The following is a 21,054-nucleotide window of genomic DNA, read 5'->3' as shown; positions in this document are numbered from 1 at the left end:
CTCCAAAGTGCAGACTTTTGTTTTCCCACTCCTGCCCAAAGACATGATCAATTTCTTATAATTAGGGTCCCGGTTTTATCGTAATACATTTTTTAACATTTCTGTCTGTATTTATCCATATTTTATGCTGGCCCATTTAATTGATATTCATCCATATTTATTTTATGTTTTGAGAATTAATGGAGTCACACAGTGGTATGGTTCCACATTTATTTAACTGTTAAACATGCACTCATACTTTGATGCATGCCGCGTTTTAGCAAATTATGCAGCCAAATATAACAAAACACTGTACCAACATGTAAATGTTAGCATTATGTACAAGTATATGTTGACATATGCCTGTATTTAAGAGAGTTTCCTCCTCTTTTTAAATTCCCATGGTGCCTAGCTGCTTAGCAGTTGGTCTGGAAATCATGAAGGACAACAAGGAGAATCAAACACAAGAAGCACACTTAACTGTATTTTCACATGTTCAAAATAAATACAGACTGGAAATAGATTGTTCTCTGTCTGTATTTATCTGAATAAATCAAAGGGCCATATGTATCAAGCAAAATTGTGAATGCAATGTAAGAAGCACCAAAAAAGTGCAATTTGGCCTTTAGGAATCGCAAATTACCACCAGCTTCAAGTTGGTGGTAATTTGCGATTTCTTTGAAAAATTCACTTTTTTGCATTTTTCAAAGTGCAATGTGAAGCACATACATGCCCCATGGGCATGTATGTGCACCATATGTGCATCCATGCTTATTTCAGGGGTGCAACAGGGTATCCTTTTGACACCCTTGCAACTTTGAAATTGCATTCTCAATTTGCGATTCTCTAATTGCTAATCGCAAATTGAGAATGTCTTCCCATTCATTCCTAAGGGCCTCGCAAAAAATCGCTATTTGAGAATCGCAAAAGAGGATTTTGATACATATGGCCCAGAAAAACGGAAAACTGGAAGCCTTTCTTATTTTGCTCCATAATGTTAAAGATATGAGCACCCTGTACACATGAGTGGAAGTGGAGAGGATTCCTTCTATACTTTGGGATTTTTCTACTTTGACTTTTTACATTGAGACAACATTGTTGGTATTGCACCAATGTTTAATCATCACCCAATAAACCAGCATAAATAAAGTGTTTTTTTCGGTCCAATATTTCCAGAGTGAAACTGGTGACTTTTCTTTTATATCTTTTTTATGGTGTTCTGGTAAACAATTGGCTCCTTGTCTATCTGTCGCCCTTACCATCAACAATCTTCTTTCTCCTTCTTGCTGCAAAGATCTGCTTATGAAGCCCTTTCCTCTCCACAAGGACATCTTCATAAGGTCAAAGGCTCATTTCTTCAAGTAGCCAGACCTAATCAGCTGCTTTTGAGTACCACTCCATTATGTGCCCATCTCTGGAGGCAAGAGGCCTCTCACAGTACACTCAACTCTTGATTCCCTTCTGCTGTTTCTTCTCTTTCTGCAGAACGAGTCCCGAAACATTGAGATGCTGGCCGCGGCCTGCGCTGTTGGGGTTGGCTGCTGCTTTGCCGCTCCTATTGGAGGTAGAATTTTCTTTTTTTTTTAATTATTATCAATATTATTATTATTGTTGTTTTGTTGTTATTATTATTTTATTTTGTTGTTCATTTAATTATAATTGTTCTTTTTTCATTATTGTTGTTTTTGTAATTTTTATTATTGGTTGTAATATTCATGTTGCTGTTTTTATAATTAGGGTTATTCTTATAATTATGTCTTACAGTTAATTCGGTAATAGTGCATTATTATGTTTTAAACAATGAATGGAAAGAAACTATAGGGAACAAAATCCATAGGTAGCAGTACAGTTTTTCCTTTGCTGCCATTGTGTTCTTTGTTGCTGGACTTGCACTGTGTTTAGTCGTTTTTTGGTTGAGTTCCAGGACCCTCTAATCGCAGAGGGCTGCAAATCTAGTCCCCCTTAGGTACCTCGTTGTTGCATCCTAGGATAATCGAGAACCTGTGTTAACCTCTACACACCCTATGGAATCAAGAGGTACCCCTGAAATTCACACTGGTCCTATCTGGAAATGCCATTGTTCCATTTTCGGTTAATACCGACTGTCCTTCCCTACACAAATTAAATCGTCTGGATCAAATGTTATGTGACGTCATTTTTAAAGCTCACATGCACCATAGTTTCTTGGCCGCTAGCAGTTGAACAGATGAGTTTTTGCCAATTTCCTGAACCGGCCAGGCAGGATTCAATTTGCAGAGCCAAGGAGAGAGAGTACCGTGTTTTCACAGTAGCAGTGGAAAAAGAGAAGTGTGTTACGGCCAGGGCTTTAAGTGGGCCGGGTCTCACCGGTGCTGAGCACCGGCAGTTTTTTAAAGGGGGCATCGAAACGGGTCTCAATCGGGCTCTGTTTTGTGCCCTGGCACAGGCGGTCCGTGTTTTCCAGGTCTGCAGTAACAGCGGCACATGTATGTGCGCGTGCTCACACTGCTCACTAGTGGAGATCACCGAATGGCGTCATGCCAGGTGAGCATTGTGGGGGGAGGGAAATCCTTTAAAGAGTCATTTTCTCTCTGGATTTCCCTTCTCTTTCTGAGACTCAGGAGAAGCAACATTGTCATGGTGCCACCAGGGCTTTAAGTGGAAGCTTTTTCAATATTATATACAAGCCGTAGTTGCTGCTTATTTATCTTATGCAACTAACAACCATTGACAAAGCCAATAGTCCTGATGTGTTGAGGTATGATGTTACTTGGTGTATATATATCTGGATGCAATGACAGAAACAGCAAAATACAAGTCGGGCGGCACTCTATGCTAAACACAGATTTTTGGCTTATGTGTTTTTAAGCCACGCCCTTAATTACATTGGCCACGCCCCTTTGAGAGACCCCCCTCGTTTTTTCATCCCACTTAAAGTCTTGGTGTTACCTCCAGGTGGGCAAGAAGCCATTGCTGGTTAGATCGACAAGATTTGTACCACGTGAACTTAAATACCAAGGGGCACGTGCATCAACATTGTAAATGGCAAATACCTAATTGCGAATTCCTGAGAATCGCAATTAGGTAATCACAACAATGTATGAAACTCAGAGTTTCAGATTGCGATTCCTAGGATGTCGCAAATTGCTCTACCTCACTAATATTAATGAGCAAGATCGAACTTTGCGACCCCTAGGAATCTCAAAAACACGGGGATGGTGGCCTGCTGATACCGAGAAACGTTCGCTCGTGACCCGTGACCGGCGCAGTATGTCCGAATGCATGCACACGGGATTTAATCGCAAAATAGGGCTAGATCTGACCCCGATGCGGCCTCGCTAAAGCATGGTGGCAACTGAGTGCAGTGAATACAACCCCAATAAAAAGCACGTCCGTGATGGAAGCGGGCGGTGGATAACTAAACAAGCATTTACAATGCAACGGTTTCGCCTTTGAGAAAGTTAGACCTATTGGCATTGTAAATGACAACATTTTTATTTATGTGTTGATTTTCAAAACAGATAAATAAATGGCACTGTCATTTACAATACCAATAGCTTAATCTCTCGCAAATGCCACACACAAACACACAGACCCACAGAGTCCCACACACATCCATACCTGCAGAGCCACACACACACACACAGAGCCAGGGTGTCTGTGAGGAAGATGGACAGGTAAGCCACAACAACAGGGGAGGGGTCGAAGTTACAAGGCAAGCAACAATAACGAACAGGAAGGCGGGAGGAGTAGGGAAAAGCAGCAACAATAGCAAAATGGAAATGGAGAGGGACGGGAGCAAGCAATAACAAGCATTGGCAAAGCTAATAGGCTTTAAAAAATAAATATATATTTTGGCAGTGAGACGTGAAAGAAGGACAGGAGGAGTAAAATAATCAGAACAGAAGGACAGGTAGGGGAAATAGCATGGAGGGCAGGTGGGGGAGAAGCGGAGTTCAAAAATAAAAGCACACTGGAACCCGAGGAAAGCAGTGGGGAGAAAACTACACGACAGACAACAGGTGGACACACATGCACTCTCATGGAGTGCTTCGCAAAAAGAAACAAGTAGACCACAGAAACATCTGTCCAGAGCGCGCCTCAGGTCAGTGGAATGTCAGGCTGCACGCCATGGACGCATACACGGAAGCAACGCGAGATCACGGCGCTGCCTGCTGCTTACATGCGAGGTAATTGGTAAACTGATTACACGAGAGGTAAAGTGTCCTGGCGCGTAGCTGGAAAGTGCAGACAGAGATGGGAGTGACTGCAGTGGAAGGGGGTGAAAAGAGGGAAACTTATAATACAAGGCAGAGACCGACTGATCCAAATAATAGGAGGAACAGGTAATTAAACATGCAAGCAAGGATAAAGGACATTAAAGATGGATAAAAAAAAAAGCATAGTCGGCGAGTGAAAAACTTCAGAAAGGAACGGGAGCGTCGTACAAGTTAACGGCAGAAAGTCATATGTGCAGTCATGAAGCGTCACATGGTGGAGAGGCGAAGAGGGAGGGGGATCCCCACAAGCTGAGACGAGTCAGGCAGAGTCATAGGGGAGATGTGTATAGAAAAGAGGCGACTAAAGTGTGGGGGCTCACACGGGTGGTGAGGAGTTGGGTATAGTCGGAGCGAGGGGCGATGAACCACGGTATACCAGAGAGGCCCGTGTGCTGGGTCCGCAGGGGCCTCGAAGCCTCAGGCTTTCCGCTCTTTCCTTTGTTTGGCGCTTTCTTCAAGCGCTTTCACTGGGCGGAAGCTTGAGACGCTCGAAAGCCTAGATTTCTCAACGCCAGATTGGCGATTTGTCTTTTGAGGCACAGACTTTCAGCACAATAAACTAACGCTGCAGCGAAACCCACTTAAAAAGAAATCTACGTGCAGCTCCGGCTGTTTTCCAGCCTAGAATGGGGGCACGGCCCCGGAGAATACAGCAATGTCCCTCGGGTCCGTTTGTAGTCTTAACTCTAACAGACTCGCCTAAACACTGCATCGGGTACAGCCCGGATCTCCCGGCTCTCTTCCAACCTAAGCCTCGATAGAGGCTTTACAGTAAACCCTTCCTCGTCCAGTGCGGTTCCCTGGGTATAGGTCATAAACTACGAATATATAACTACGCAGAGTTTACCGTCTGCACCACACCCCCGGTTTCGAGAGCGTGTTGGGTGTAGCCGCTACTACACCCAATAACCGAGGCCGGTCTCCCTGTCTGCTTACTCAGGCTCGGACTCGGAGACACGCCGGGCCTCCCCCGACTTTAAAGCGGGACCCGGCTTTACACAGCCCGCTCTCCCTCCCGGCTCACAGGCCGGTCTGCAGCCTGCATTCCCACGCCCCGAGATGCCCAGCAGAGTGCAGCCAGCAGCATTGCTGCATTTCAGCCCAGTGCCCCAGATCACACTCAACACAGGCATATCAAATAACACCCAGTCTCTGCCCCCGCATACAATACCAGTCACATTACCCACACCACTGCTGCTCTTACGGACATTACATCACAGAACAGGGTAGCTGATGTGCCCACACGAGTGGGAAAGCGATCAGCTGTAGAGGGACCACCTTATTTTTTATGCTGTATTTTTTTTTTATCCCTAGTTTTCTTCCTTACTGCCTACTATGTAAAGCAATTTCCATCTGTTCTTTTACAGGATGTATGTAAAGCGCTCTGATACCTACTGGTTAAGCTAGCGCTATATAAAACCTAAAATAAATAAAAGACGGGAAGAACAGTTATAGCTTGCCGTCTAGGGAGGGGGGGCACTTTTTACACCCACGTGTCAAGCACCGGCTCTGCATCCTCAGAGGCAGCTGCTGCCTCCCAGACCTGCTAATTCCATCAGGGAGCGGAGTCCCACCCTGTCACCAAATGCTCTCAAAAGCTGTAATCGTGCTCACAACATGGTGCAAGAGCCAAAACTCGCACATCAAACGAGATTCCCAGCCCCCACCCCTCCCAGGCAAAAGGAAACCACGGGACCACCCCAAAACACTATGCTGGTGGGAGTGGCTTCGTCCCACACGGCACATAGAAGGCACTCCTATAACCAGGTATACATCCCTTTTCACGGGGTTCACAATACAGTTCATGCTGGTTGCGATTCCCTTAAAAGCATTTTTAGAGACTCTCCCTTCTGCCCCACCACAAACACGTGATAATAAATCAAGGATTTGCCAGAATGAACAAAAGAGACGTGACCTGCGATAACACCACTTGCACGAGGAAAGTTCACTTCCCAGCCAACCTGTGGCAGGCGAGCTGCAGAGGCTAAACTTTGATCCACACCCAGTTGCCTGCAATGAACCTTCTGGGGAGTACCAACTCAGCGTGAAACAGCCTGGAGCAGTTCTCTGACGTGCAACATTTGAACATACCACCCCCTCCATCAAGGGATTCCAACACAGAACAGGCACACAGGCTCTGTGCGGGGCGTTCCTTTTTTTCACAGAGCCCCGAGGTAATCAGATTTTCACAATATTTGAAACAAGGCTGTTGGGACTTCCTGCAACGTAAAAGAACAGGAAACATTGACCACCGCACCCAGCCCCCTTAAGACCGTAGCGCGAGTTTGGCAGGGGGGGGGTGCATTTTCAGACCGGGTAGTAAAAACTCCCCCTCAGGCTCAACTTTTCTATTATTCAGGCTCACCTCTGCAGATCCGGGAGGTAAAAATCCACAGAAAATCCAAAATAACTGCCCTCCGGTCCGGTGTAAACTGCTGGGTTCCCAACATCCAGGTTAAATCCAAGAGCCCCCGGGCGGAGGAGGCACAGGGTGAGGAGAGCCGCAAGGGCGGGGGGGGGCTGCCATGGTTGGTCTCCTGGGTTCTCTGTGCGGACCGGCGCTGCTCTCTGCCTCCTGTCCTGTCTCTACGGCCCCTGCTGCGGGCTCTTTCCTGCCTGTGAGTCACTGCAGCGGGGCCTGGGAGTAGTCTGCTCAAAGTCACCAAGCCCCCTCTAATTCCGGCGCAGGGGCCCACCTGCCCCAGGCATTGGAACTAATTAAGTACGTTCTGTGTGCTTTTCACATCACAGCCTTAAACTCTGCCCTGCCCCCCCCTGCCCGGTGACATAATGCAATTATTCGGAGGCCGCTGTGTCTCTAGCCCCCTTCCTTTAACCTTTTTAAACCGCGAGAGGTGCACAGCTGGGAGAGGACCAGGGGCCCTTCACAAACGCCAGAAAGGGAAAGTTGCGACACCTCAGGTGTGGGTAGTTAATCCAGTCCTGTGTTTATTCATTGCAATATGTATGATACATGCAGTTCTTTTTTTTTTTTTATTTCAAAATATTTTTATTGAAAGTAACTTTTCCATATACAAAGGCAAAACATTCGTAGTACTTGTACTTGCAGTTCTAATACTTTCGAATTAGAAATACGGGATTCCAAGGCTAGGTACAAACAAGTCAGGTCCCGGGCCGGCAGCCAATCACAGCGCGGCCCGGGAAATGACGTCACGGGAGTGTCCCGGGCCGGCAGCCAATCACAGCGCGGCCCGGGACAAAGGGGCGGGGCTTAAAAAAAGCACCAGAAACGCCCCCGAATCGCGTTTTCAAGAGAAAGCACGATTGACAGCCTCTGTCTCCCAATGGCTAGTCTCCATTTATGGAGCTAGCCAATTGGAAACAGAGGCGGTCCAAACATCCCTACTGAAAACAAAAGTTTTCGATCTGGGAGGGGCTTTGCCCCTCGCCAGGTCGAAACCTAAAAAGGGGCCCAAGGGCTGAAGGCCCCGAAGTGCGCTTGAAGTACCGCGGTGGCGAGCGTATCAAGTGGATGGTAAGGGCAGAGCGTGACCAGGGCCATGTAGTCAGAGAGAGCAGGAGGCTCGCTTACCCGTCGGTCTCAGTGATATCAGGGACGATCCGTGAAGAGGCCACCATGCTTTAGTGAGGCCGCATCGGGGTCAGATCTAGCCCTATTTTGCGATTAAATCCTGTGTGCACGCATTCGGACATACTGCGCCGGTCACGAGCGAGCGTTTCTCGGTATCACCGCGCTCTTTCAGACTGTAGTAACTACACTTGCATGATCGAGTTTCTTTAAGCGCGCCTGACACCACTTTAGAGCACAATAAGACTGAGCACAATAAGACTGAAACAGATCGGAGCACTCCCTGGTAGACATCCACCTAATGCGCCGGCCACCGGGTCTCGTTTGTACTTAATGGACCCACCGCGCTTGCCACCGGGCTCGAGCGAACACTCCTCGGTGTCATAACACGTTTTTCCTAATTTCGAGTATCCACACTTGCATGACATCGCCCCCGAGCATAATAAAACCTCACATTGCTGATAGGTTTTAGCCCATAGTCACATGATTTCCCAGTGTTTTACTCACTATATGCTAAACAGGAATCACTGTCCTCCTTAGATACGATAAGCCACTGGGCTGCAACTCATCAGGCAGAATATCCTCCTGATCCACATGAGTAATTCACCACTCACTTGCTTTGTCTTATGTGCCACTCACAGTGCACATTTTAAAATCTCTCTCAATCTCTCTGATACTTAGCCTTTATACATTGCAGACTGTCAACCATTCCACACCTGTCTTGATAAAGACTCGCAGCGACCACCGACTGGGGCGCATTAGGGTCGAAACGTCGATGCTCACCTTAGGTCCAGAAACTCCAGGATCCCTAAAAAATCATTATGACTCCTTGGAGACCAATCAATCCCTGGACTTTCAATTACTTTTGTATATAGCTGTATTTATTTATTTCACTGTATATATCTTCATGCACTGAGCACTTTTTTCACCAATTGTCACTGATTTTCACTTGTTTGACGGTCATATCCCGTATCAATTGTTTATCACTGAATGAGGTAATTCAGTACAAACGTGATTGAATTCTGATACAAAGTTACATGAATTCACCATTTGGCTACATGAATATTTTCCTATTGCTTGAGCATTTATTTCTCATTTGCATACGTGTATCAGAGAGTTCTCATTGATATTTTAATTGCATGTACCAGCATTGTTAAAGTTCTGTTTCTTACCCGACAGAACCACTTGTTTGTTTAACCAAAAGGACCAAGGCCCCATAAGTCCACAGTTTCCATCGGTCATCAGTAATTGAGTCCAATCATTGTTCTCTGCTTCCGCCTGGCCGGAAAGCCATTTGGATGAATCAAATATAGCGTTTTCTCCAACAAGTCTCTAAAGTTGAAAGAAAGCTAGTTTCTTTAAGAGCTTGCCCAATATGGTAGGAGGGGTAAAGGGTCTGAAATTATTTTATATCCTAAGGACTCAAAGATGGCGTTTGTAGAAGTGGTATGACAGGGGGTTTCCAAATGTCAAAAAGGGAAACCTTCATTTGTTTTTTTTTTTATTATCTGTGTGCCTGGCCACCACAGTCTTTTCTGGGAACAGGGCAAAGTCTACTCTCCGAGGAGGGTAACTGAGCTCCTATAAGGGTTTTGATGGCATATCCGAAAGCATTCTTGAAGTTATGGTTGTTTTTTTAACTCCAAGGATGCACCAGCTCTCACTGGCACTGGGCTGTTGTTCAACTGCTGTAGACTGGACTTATAAGTAGGGCTCCCGGCTTTATGGTATTTATTTTTTTGACATATCCATCTGTATTTATCCATATTCATTATGGGTTTTGTGAAAAAATAAAGCCAAAACGGGTATATTTCTTCATTTATTTAACCAATAAATATGCCGTCATGCTTGAATGTCTGCCAGGTTTCAGTGATATGAACATCGGTAGAAGATAAATCAATGCACTTATATGAAAATATATGCACATTTCAGCATCAGCCTTGTGCACATCTACTGCTGTTTAAGCCTTTTTACTAGAATCCCTTTCTTTTTTTAATCCCCTTACCCGTCAATCCACACAGTTCTTGGGTCAGCAGTCATGGCAAAGTGTATTTAGGATCACTAAAAAAGCACCCAATTTCCGTTTTTATCCACATTAAAAAAAAATACAGACAAGAAAATAAATGGTTTTCTGTCTGTATTTCTCTGTAAAAATCAGTAAAAATAGAAAACAGGGAGCCTTACTTATAAGGAGGATCCCCCACTTTAGCAACCGGAAGTTCTACATCAACTCAGATCTGCCTGGACCCTACTGAATGTACTCCAAAAGGACTAAGCCTGCTGTGCTTCTGAACCTCTGCTGGCCTACCCTACTTCAGACCTTACCTGTGTAGAAGCTCTTAGCCAATCTAATGTGTCCAGAGTTCATAGACGCTGACATGGTGCACCAGGAAGTCCTCTGTACCGCTCACTAGAGACCAGATAAGGGCTGCCCAAGAACCATCCGCAAAGGAGCAGGTGAGCTGAGTGGTGACTCCACCTGATGAGCACCCTAGCTCCCTATGTCAAGGTTGCTTGTTGACTTTTATGGGGTCCACACTCACCTGCCGCTGGTGCTGTCTAGCCATCTTCTGGTGAGGTGTAGTAACAGGCTTTGCATCATAGTTTGTCCCACTTTTAACAAATTATCAACAATATTAAAATTCAGATTTCTTTGGAATATTCTACCGAATTGCTTCAGATGTACCTCCTTCAGCATAAACCAATGACTATAGTTGTATCCTCCTATTTCTGGTAGCGCTAGGCTCAGTTATGCTTCTTTATTTGAGGGCAGTACTGCCTAAAAAGGCTTCCCTGTGCTAAGAGGAGCACAGGGGAACCATGCTAGATGACTGGGAAACTACAAGAATAGAAAGATTTTCAACGTCCTATCAAATCCAAGGTAGATTTCAATTTTCCTAAAATTGTAAGCCACGATTTTGGCATCAAGTACTGGAGAAAATTTCTGCCGATGTGTTCTATCTTTAGTCAAAGGTGTTGAACGATGGACTGTTTTTCTGATTTCCAGGTTGCAGGCATGGGTAAGAATGTACCTTTTCCTGCTGCAAGCCAGAAAGCACACCGGGGCTTCACAAAGGCACTTAAAAGAGCTCTCTCTCGACCCTCATTTTAGACTGTTCCAGACTGTCGGAGTAGTCAGTTCTGGAAAGCATATGTACATTTGTGTCGTTCATGTTTACAGTTCTATGACACTTTTGGAGTCCGGGTGCCTGGTTTTGGTCTGAGATTTTAGCATCGGTCTCCTGATTGTCTTATTCAAAGTGCGTTCACCATTCTTTAGAAGATTGAGCACGACAGCTGTATCCTAATAGCTGAGTGGAACGTTACACAGTGGTGGACTCTTTTTGTGGATACCCTATCGGGTGATTAGCCGCACCTTATCAATCCTGATTGATTGATTGTTTTCCAAAGGATCTCTTGTCACGTTCTTCACTTTTCACTCGAATCCCCAAAATTTGCTCTTGGGGGCAGGATCAAAAGGACGAAATGGTCTTCCTACTCGTCAGTGATTGGTCGGTCAGCTATGAAGTCTACACCTTCTGGAAGGAAAAATTAGGAATAGTTTGTGATGGAACACTCTATGCAAATCATCTCAAATATCACTCCTCTCTCTTGATCTGGGTTGCCAGGGTTTTCCGAGGGTAATAACTAGATCCGTTCGACTAATGCCTTGGAGTCCAGAAGAAGATTGGTGAATTTTATGGACACTGGGACTAGAGATTTTGACTTTAGTTATCGAATCATATCTGTACACAAGACTTGGGCTTAGTGTTATGTGACATCATTTGCTGGCGTAGTTTAAGGGATGCATGAGCAACCTAAGGGAGGACATCCTGTGCTTGTTTGTATAAATTCAGATAGCAATATATCAGAACTTCAGCCCAACCAACTTTACTACTACCAATCCTATTTCTCCTCCTCTTCAGTTTTTTGTTTGATCTGTTTATTCTTTTTTTTTACTTAAATAGCACAGTTGACAAGCATATTCACTTCCATATAGAACAGTAGGCCATCTACGAGACGGAGTGTTTAACATAGCACCACAATTACATGAGTACCTATCAATTCTTGTTAACCACATTTATCAAACCCCAAGCTTCTCATACAGTTAAAAAAACTTCAGAGGAGGAGATTGTTTTTCCTGGTTGCAATACAATATAAATGTACTTTGTGTGTAAATATTAGTTTCATATATACAACTCGTATGACTTCGTCCACATGTCACTTCAATTAGCTAATCAATCAAACCACCTTATTGATAACATTAAACAATAACACAATCAAAAAGAGGGGGTTAAGGGAGAAAGCAGGATCCTTGTATAGGTGGGAAAAGAATATTGATCTTGATCAGCGCAGGAAAGTGCCATTCATACAATCATACATTTGCATATTTTATCTACGTAAAATTAGTAAATGGCGGATTGAGGTATATGGAACATACTATACTGTCCAGGTCACAAATCGGGCTTCTCCTCTTCATTGTGTGGTTAATAAAAGCCATTGCAAAAATATATAACGGATATTCAAATGATAAAACAGTTTCTAAGAAGAATAAAATAGAATACCAATTAATGTTGTCCATACCCGCAGTTCAGTTCTGCATTATTTTGCATTGCGATAGTTGCTAACAAATTCGCTAAAATTACTTTAGAAATTTTCAGAAAGCCACTGTGTGGTGTTGTTGCTTCTTGCGTGCAGCAGAATGGTCTGAAGCCATCATGGTTGTGAGGTAAGGATGGAATTACATGTATGTCTTGAGGAGGGTTCCATGGATGGCAGATGAAGTTGATGGTGTTGCACAGGAGGGAGTTGTTTTCGCTCTGTGCAGAGATAAGTAAGAAAGGTGGTTACATACCAAAGTGACGTTGCATCTTCACTACAAATCGATGATGAACTCAACTCTGTGGAGGACCTGGTGGGCAGTGCAGGATTTATCCGAAGGAACGACATAATTAACAGCGGTTGTTGGGCGGGATAGACAACCGTGAAGGTTTGCAGAGAAGGACTGTAGCCTAGGAGCTTGCTTCAGTTCAAGGCAATGAAGGGCTGCTTGCAATGAAACGTATGGAGAGGCATCTCTTTCAAGATGGTACAGGGTGCTGTCTGCAGCGAGGAGCGGCAGGACGCGCCGTACGGCATCTATATGCCAAAGCGCCGTTGCATCTTCACTATATACTGGCCAGTTGCATGTCCGATGGGTTAAAACATGGCTTTATTGCTGAAGAGCAGAATCTGATCTTTAATTGTGTGAATGATGGAAATAAAAGATTGATTTGTTCTTTCGTCGCGAAGCTGTGCCTACAGCAAATTACATGGGCTAGTGATTCCTTCCAGTAAGGACAAAAACGACCGCTTCTAAGAGGGCGAGCCTATTTCCTTATTTGCCTTATCTCACCAAGGGTCAAATAGTCCAATTCTCAATCCCGCAAGATCACATTCCAATTTGCCTTCATCAAATAGGGTTGCTCTGAGTCTTGGGCATAAGGATTCAGTTAGGTAGTGACATGCTTGAAAGGTAGATGGCATATACCGTTAAATTGCTCGCTAGTTGGTAAGGGCTGCAACAATTTGACGGTATAAGGAATTTCAAGGAGGATTTTTCCTAAGATTATTTCGCAGTTGCTGCTGACTTTTTGGCTTGGTTCTCACAGACAACATTGCCACATTGCTCCTGGTCTGCAGGGCACCATGTTTCCTTTACAGGGTTTTGATTTCAAAGCCTTAAGCAGTCTAAAATGAACAAACGCCTTCATTCGATCTGCTATTGCACTTTACAGTAACGATTCAGAGATGTGATCTAGTGGGTGAGCTTTGGAGTTCAGAAGCTGGGGAGCTAGGTTCGAATCCCGGCTTCGGTGCTTGACTGAACATTGTGTTATTCTGGGCAAATCACTTAGCCTGCCTCTACCTAGATATGTAACTGTGAAACAAAATGGTGTTGTACAAATGTAGCACAGCACAACCGTGTAGTTCTGTACTTCAAGATCTTGTATTGACTCCCATCAATGTACAGCGCTCCTTTGCTCTCGCGTTGGGTTCACGATAAATCAGTGACAATATGGTATAAGCGACTGGACCTATTGAGAATATAGTGATAGCTCTAGCTGTTTTTCTTTCTGTTAATGCTACCCAACAGTTGTGAAGTTATTATTTCCTGTCACAATTGAACGGATCAATTTTTGAGCCATCATCCAATAGATGAAAGATATTGGAGCCAGCTTCAAAATATCTCTCAACCAATGTCCCGACATCTGAAATTCTCCTTGAACCCTGCCTCCGAGTTATCGATACAGACTGGAATCTACAGATACTTCCAGAGTCCATATTCAAATTATGTTTAAAAGGACAAGACGCGTAAAGTGCCAAATTCAAAACCTATCTTCAATCAAATAATACATATTCCTGTTACATGTTCTAATAAGGCAATTCTGTATTACAGAATGACTAGAAGGTGGTTGGTAAAAGTAGGCAGCTCTGTTTCCCTTCTGGTACCCAAACAGGATGATGAGAGCGAATGTAAAAAAATCCGCATCAGCGGGAGAGTTTTCAGTCAAAACAAGAGGAAGGACTCAAAGGGAAAAAAAATCCTGTAGTGAAGAACATTTTCCAAGAATTCAGCTTGGTGCTCTGAGACCAACTAGCCTGTTCCGAGCTAATTTTATATTCAGTACTAAAAGGAAAACTACAAAAAAAATAAAAAAATGCGCCAACTCCAACCTGAAGGCATGCCGCTAACTGATCAATAATTCATCCCCGCATAGCACATTCTCTATAAATTATGCAAACATAAAATAGCTGAGCTTAAATTTTAAGTTGCACCGCTCTCCCAATTCTCTGAAGAGCGGCAGCCGCTCTGGATCTCTTTTCGTGTGTCTCTCATTAGTGGCGGAAAGGAATGGGCCGGCTGGTTGGCCCTGACATTTCTTATGTGCGTCAAATTCTGTGTTTCAATGTTCCTTCCTGTGACCCAGTCCCTGTTCGCCTGATGATCAATAGGATTTTAGATCTTACCCTAGAATCCCAAAAGCAAAGCAAATTTAGTATCACAGGCGATGAGATCTTCATCTGTTTTCAAAATGATTTCTCCTGTAAAGGATTTCTCTGATTAATTCAGCATATGTCTTTGCAACAGAATCAATGCAGAACACCTTATGTTGTGTCTTTCGCTTCCCATTCCAAGTCTCGGAAGAATGAAAATAGCATATCTTTACATTATGCTTCTATTTTTCACTGGTCTCCCATTAGCTGCATACAACACTGCAGGCTCCAGGTGTGTGCATTGTATATTTTTCCTGTCACCCACCCTAATTCCCTCCTCTCTGATTTAGGGCCATATGTATGAAAAACACGTTTTGCGATTCTCAAATTGCGATTTATAGGGAATCGCAAATAGAGAATCGCAAAATGCAATGTATGTAGGATTTACTAAATATTTTGCGAATCCTACATATTCCTTATTTGCAAATCGCAAATTGAGATTCGCAAATAAGGAATACCTTCCCATTCATCCCTATGGGCTAGAAGGCCCATAGGAATGAATGGGAAGACATTCTCAATTTGCGATTCCCAATTAGAGAATCGCAAATTGAGAATGCAATTTCAAGGTTGCAAGGGTGTTAATAGGACACCCTGTTGCACCCCTGAAATAAGCATGCGTGCACATGTGGCGCACATACATGCCCTAAGGGCATGTATGTGCGCCACATGGCACTTTGAAAAATGCAAAAAAGTGAATTTTTCAAAGAAATCGCAAATTACCACCAACCTGAGGTTGGTGGCTATTTGGGATTCCTTAAGCCAAAATCGCACAACTTGGGTGCTTCTTACATTGCATTTTAGGTATTGCAATTTGGGATTCCTTAAATGCATTTGCAAAATAGGGAATCGCAAATTTTGCGATTCCTTATTTTGCAAGTGGGATTTTAGGTTCTACTTTGCACACTGCCTAAATTGCGATCGCAAATGCTGAAATTCTGCGAATTTCAGCTTTTGCCATCGCAATTTGGCTTCATACATATGGCCCTTAATGCTCTAATTGACCCAGATCCAGATAGTGTATACATGTTTTGATCAGTAAACTTTGCCTTGTTCATTTTGCAAATCATAGCAGTGAACTTGGTTTTCTGCCTCACGTTCACACCTTTAAATTAATTTGCCAATAGATTTATGAAAAATATTTATTCAGTGGAATTGCTTTCTATCTGCAACCCTGGCTAATACAATCCTCATTTTCCCTCCAAAATATGTCCAAACCTCTCCTTGGTAATCTGAGCCTATAGAAGTGTGCAATCTCTCAGTTCATTCAGATTTGTATATTCAAAAATATGTGATTCAGCACATAAGTGCATGTGTTTTACTTTTTAAAACGAAGGCTGCATTTCCTTCCTCTTCATCAGTAATGGGTGGTCACAATTTTCTAGGTTTTATTCTTTGTGGAGATTCCTCATCGATTCCTTGCCTGATCTAGGTGCCACCTTTCTTTGCAAAGGATTTGCAGCCACCATATCAGCATAGTTGTGCAGTAAATTGGTAGCTATGGCTGAGAATTAAAATAGCCTGTTCAAATGGTGCTGACAACTACTGAATATCATTAAATGATTTACTTAAAATAGCAGTGTGTTGTCTGCCATTGCATAAACTTAAAGGTTTCTTCATTGGTCAAGCAAGGTTCAAGCCATTGAGAAATATCGTAATTTATTAGCTTAATTTCCCTAAACATGCTCAGTTGTAAATCTTATGAAAATGGTAGAACTGCAGTAGGTTTCCTCAACCCTGGGTCTAGACAGAGTTGCACCCAAAGGCCTGAATTACAGATCAGTACAAAAGGGGGTGGTGATGAACGGAGCATTTGAATGAATCAAACATTCACACCCAGTCAAAAGATCTGGGTTTAATCCATCACCGTTCTTTAGCCCACTCTGCCACCCCAGTTCAGACATGGCTATATGCAAATCAGTCTGACCCTGTGCCTCATGGGAACAGTCCAGCCCGAACTGCCAAGCCATGTCTTCCCTGGACCAGAAACAAGCTTCCGAGGACCGGTTTCTGGCATTCCAGCCGTCTTCAGCCCGGCTTGCTTGAATCCAGTCGCAAAGTGAGCAAGGGACTCACGTCTGAGCATACCCTGCCAACTTGGCGAACAAAGTGATACAAAAGGGGGTGGTGATGGACGGAGCATCTGAATCAATCAAACACTCACACCCAGTCATGAATGACAGATCAGACACACTGTCCCTATTTGAGCCACAACGCATCCTTTAATTTGATGTAACCAGTGCAGCCAAGAACAAGCGACTAAACTGGGAAGATCACTTTCTTAAAAGGCAGAGAGGCAGTATGAAGATGCTGGTCGGCCTCCTACTGCAGACTGGCCACCCTGCCTCCCTTTCAAGTGAGTGCAAGGAACCCGCTGCCAAAGGGAATCGAATGTGACTGCTCCTGCCTGCAAGAAGATCCCTGTGGAGTCCCTGGGACCACCTTCACACCCGCTCAGTGGACCGCCTCGGGTGGGTGCATTGACTGTGCGCCGAGTCAGGGTGCCTCCCTACATCATTACAACCTCTGGGTCTCTACCTGCAATGTGACACGGGAGCAGTAGTTAATTTGTGAAAAAATAGGTGCCGGGGCTCCCGTCGGCAGGCAGCTTGCACCAGCCCATTGCTCCTATTAGCACCGCTTATAACATAACGAACTACTAACCATGAAATCCTACAAGCGGAGGATGTGGCCTAACGGCCAGAGCTGCCATCTTTGGAGCTGGGGAACCAGGTTTGAGTCTCGGCGTCGGCTCAACATCCTGTGATTCTGGGCAAATCACTTAATCTCCCTGCGCCTTCAAAAAATGAATGTGTCCTTAACTGGTGCTCATGAAAAGCGATCCAATACCTTAGGGTTGGAGCTATAAGCTTCTGTGTTGATGATTAAGTGCTGGTGCCAAGATATCGAAAAGGCGTTCGATAGCGTGGAATAGCCGTATCTGTTTGGTGTGTTGCGTCGGTTCGGGTTGGGGGACGGCTTCGTCCGTTGGACGCAGCTGTTGTATGCTTCCGCTACTGCCAGGGTTCGCACGGGCCGTACGATATCTGCGGCATGTGCGGTGACGAGGGGTACTAGGCAGGGCTGCTCCCTGTCCCCACTTCTATTCGCCTTGGCGATTGAACCACTGGCGGCACGGGCGTGTCAGGGGCGGCACTCCGAGGGGGTGCTGTTGCGTGGTGTCCGACACCACATCTCTCTGTATGCCGACGACCTCCTGTTGTACCTGGCTGACGTGACGACCTCGGTGCGGGGAGCGCGGGCCTTGCTCCGAGAGTTTGGCGAACTATCGGGCCTACGTGTTAATTGGTCCAAGACCTGCCTGTTCCCCCTGACCCCTCGGTGTGCACAGCCCACAGAACTCGGGGAGCTGCGCTGGGAACCGGAGTGTATGCCGTACCTCGGGGTTCACATTTATCATACCCATTCGTCCCTGTATGAGGGAAATGTGGGCAGGGCGCTGAGAGGCGTCAGGGGCAGTATTGGATTCTGGCGTACCCACCCCTTGTCTGTGGCCGGACGAATAGCCTTACTGAAGATGGTGGTCCTCCCGCGCTTGCTTTATTTTTTCTGTACACTACCGGTGTGGATCCCGCTCTCCTTCTTTCGGACTTTAAGGTCGATGGTGATAGGATTCATATGGGGCTCTGGCAGGAGGCGCGTAGCTCTCTCCACCCTACTTCGATCGCGGGAGGAGGGCGGCCTAGCTGTGCCGGATTTTGAATGGTACTACCTGGCGGCGCAGCTGCAGTGGCTCACCCAGGCTGTGGCGCGGGAGTTTAGGGGCCCGGACGGCCCGCAAGACAGAATTGTACAGCGCCATGTCCTGTCCTTCATATTGCTTCAGCAGGGTCTTCGTCTGGACCAGCTGTCTCTGGAGGAACGCACCCTCCGCCTCTGCTGGCTTCGTAGTCAGAAACGGGCAGGTATCCACGTTCCGTATGTGCCGGAGATCCCCTTAGGCATGTGTACAGCCTTACCGTACGGCGGGGACTGGTCAGGGCTAGCCACTTGGGAAGACTGTGGGCTCCACATGGTAGGAGACTTGTACAGGGATGGTGTCTTGCTGTCGTTTTCCGACCTGCAGGAGGCATTTGATTTGCCGAGAGGCGACTTCTTACTCCATGTGGCTTTGGTCTCTGCGATCCAGAGACGCTGGAGGAAGGGTCGGGCGGAGCCACCTACGTCTTTGGGCTGCCAGTACGTTGTGATGGCAGCTGGCACCTTTAAGGCTATTACTTGTTTGTATAAGAGATTGGCGCTAGATGGCTCCCCCCCCCACTGGATAGGCTGCGGGAACGCTGGGAGACGGACCTAGGCCGACAGATACCGGAGACGACTTGGCCACAGCTTGTGCGCCGGGCCTGGAAGGGCACGCGCAACGTTCGGTTCCAATTGGTCCAATACTTCACACTCCATAGAGCGTATTGGACGCCGGCCAAGATCCAGCGGGTTTTTGGTGGGGCGCGATCGGTCTGTCCCCGTTGTAACTCAGAGGGTGCTGACTTTGGACACATGTTTTGGGCCTGCGCGGGGCTTGGTTCGTATTGGGTTGATGTTGTGTCCTGTCTGAATGAGATTACAGGACGCAACGTTGAAACTGGCATGGGAGTTTGCCTCCTACTCTGGTTCCCGCACACACCGACCACGAAGGTTACCAGTAAATTTTTCGACCTGGGGCTGATCCTGGCTAAGAGGGAGCTCACCCTACACTGGAAATCTAGGGGGGGTCCCAGCTTCCTGAGATGGCGGGGGTGTTTTCAGCAATGGGCATCTAGTGAAGGGACTCTCCGCTTACAGTTGGCCAACCGCGCAGCTAATGATAAAGCACTAGAAACAGCCAGGGCATGGTGCGCGCTAGTAGCAGAATTACAGTCAATGTCAGAGGTCGAGGAGGATAGTGAGGCGGAGGCTCAAGTGAGCCAAGAGGAGGAGATGGCAGCGGGGAGGGCGGAGACGCCTGCGGGGGAATTAGCACGCTAGGACTGCACACCCGTTGGCCGTTGAGGATATGGATCATCGAACTGAGGGTAGTGGGGATGGAGATGCATGCACGGACCTGCATAGCGTTTAGACCTCGCCTAGGCGTGGGAGTTACTGTCCAAGATCTATGAGGAGACACCTGCCGTTTCATGCTAAGTTATGTTGCACTGCAGGAACACTGTACGAGGCACACTGACATGGGGGGGGTGGGGGTAGAGGGGGTGGGGGAAGTGGGAAGGATAGGGTATGGTTATGTGGGGTGTAATAATGGAACTATTGATCTGTAACATGCAAACAGGGAACCCGCAGTCATCTGTTTGTTTGTTGATGTGAAAACTCAATAAAATTTTGTTAAAAATAAAAATAAAAAGTGCTGGTGCCAAGCACCGGAAACCACCGGCTCAAATTAAGCACTGCATAGGTGCATGGGGTTTCCTCATTTGCATGGGGTATGACAACATACAAATGCGGGAACACCCCTTTGTTATCGCACAGGTGCAATCTGTACCAAAGATGGGCCACCCAATCATCTGAGGATCCTTCTGTAATAACAAAGTGCCCAGAAGCATAGAAAGTAGGCAGAAATGCCCATTGCACCCCTTGGGCACTTTGCATCAATGGGCCCAAGGTGAGGTACTGAATGTTAAGAAGTCATTTGGAAAAGCCCATGTGCAGGCATGAGGGACACGCCAAGACTTGCTAATGCGAGATTCAAAAGGCAGCGGGGCAAGAAGTGGGGTGAGGTACTGGGGCACGAAATGAGACACAAACGCAATGAAGAGTTATTTTATTTTGATATCAATGAACACTTCTGCTAATAAGCAAGTGCACATCACTAGGCATCAAAAAGTCAGCATTTGGTTATGAATTATTATCAAGTTTTGGGACACACAGTTTTTTGTTTTTTTGTTTTTTTTGTAAGACCTTTATTCGTAGCAAAAGAGTGATACACAGCCAGGAGCCTACAACCCTGGGGCCGGCTGCGTTAGTATGATGCTGTATTGCAAAGGTGATGTTACACAGCCTTATGGCCGACAACAACTGTCCGGCGGCGTATTGCCCATAAATTAGGTCTTTCCTTCTTTTCATTTTCATAAAGTTTGGTGGTGTATTAGAACATACCCAGCAAGAAACAGTAAATAACCCCAACAACGAGACCTTCACAGTTCAGTAGTCCATATCAGAAATGACAGCGCAAACAGTTCGGTACATCCCCCTGGAACACATCACCAGCCATCCCCCCCCAGC

At 45.7% G+C, this 21,054-nt stretch overlaps 1 protein-coding gene across 1 annotated transcript in view; it reads left to right on the top strand.

Annotated features, from left to right (window-relative positions):
* The window catches only part of CLCN2 (chloride voltage-gated channel 2), a 530,501-nt gene that overhangs the window by 320,682 nt on the left and 188,765 nt on the right, over nt 1–21,054 (top strand). The window contains exon 7 of the mRNA XM_078668166.1: nt 1,465–1,543. Within this exon, the coding sequence (XP_078524292.1) occupies nt 1,465–1,543 (79 nt within the window). The remainder of the gene's footprint in view (nt 1–1,464; nt 1,544–21,054) is intronic.

Source organism: Lissotriton helveticus, chromosome 11 (genome assembly GCF_964261635.1).
Source record: "Lissotriton helveticus chromosome 11, aLisHel1.1, whole genome shotgun sequence".
NCBI lineage: Eukaryota > Metazoa > Chordata > Amphibia > Caudata > Salamandridae > Lissotriton > Lissotriton helveticus.
Note: the sequence above shows the minus strand (reverse complement) of the source record. Positions and strands in the feature narration are given on the sequence as shown.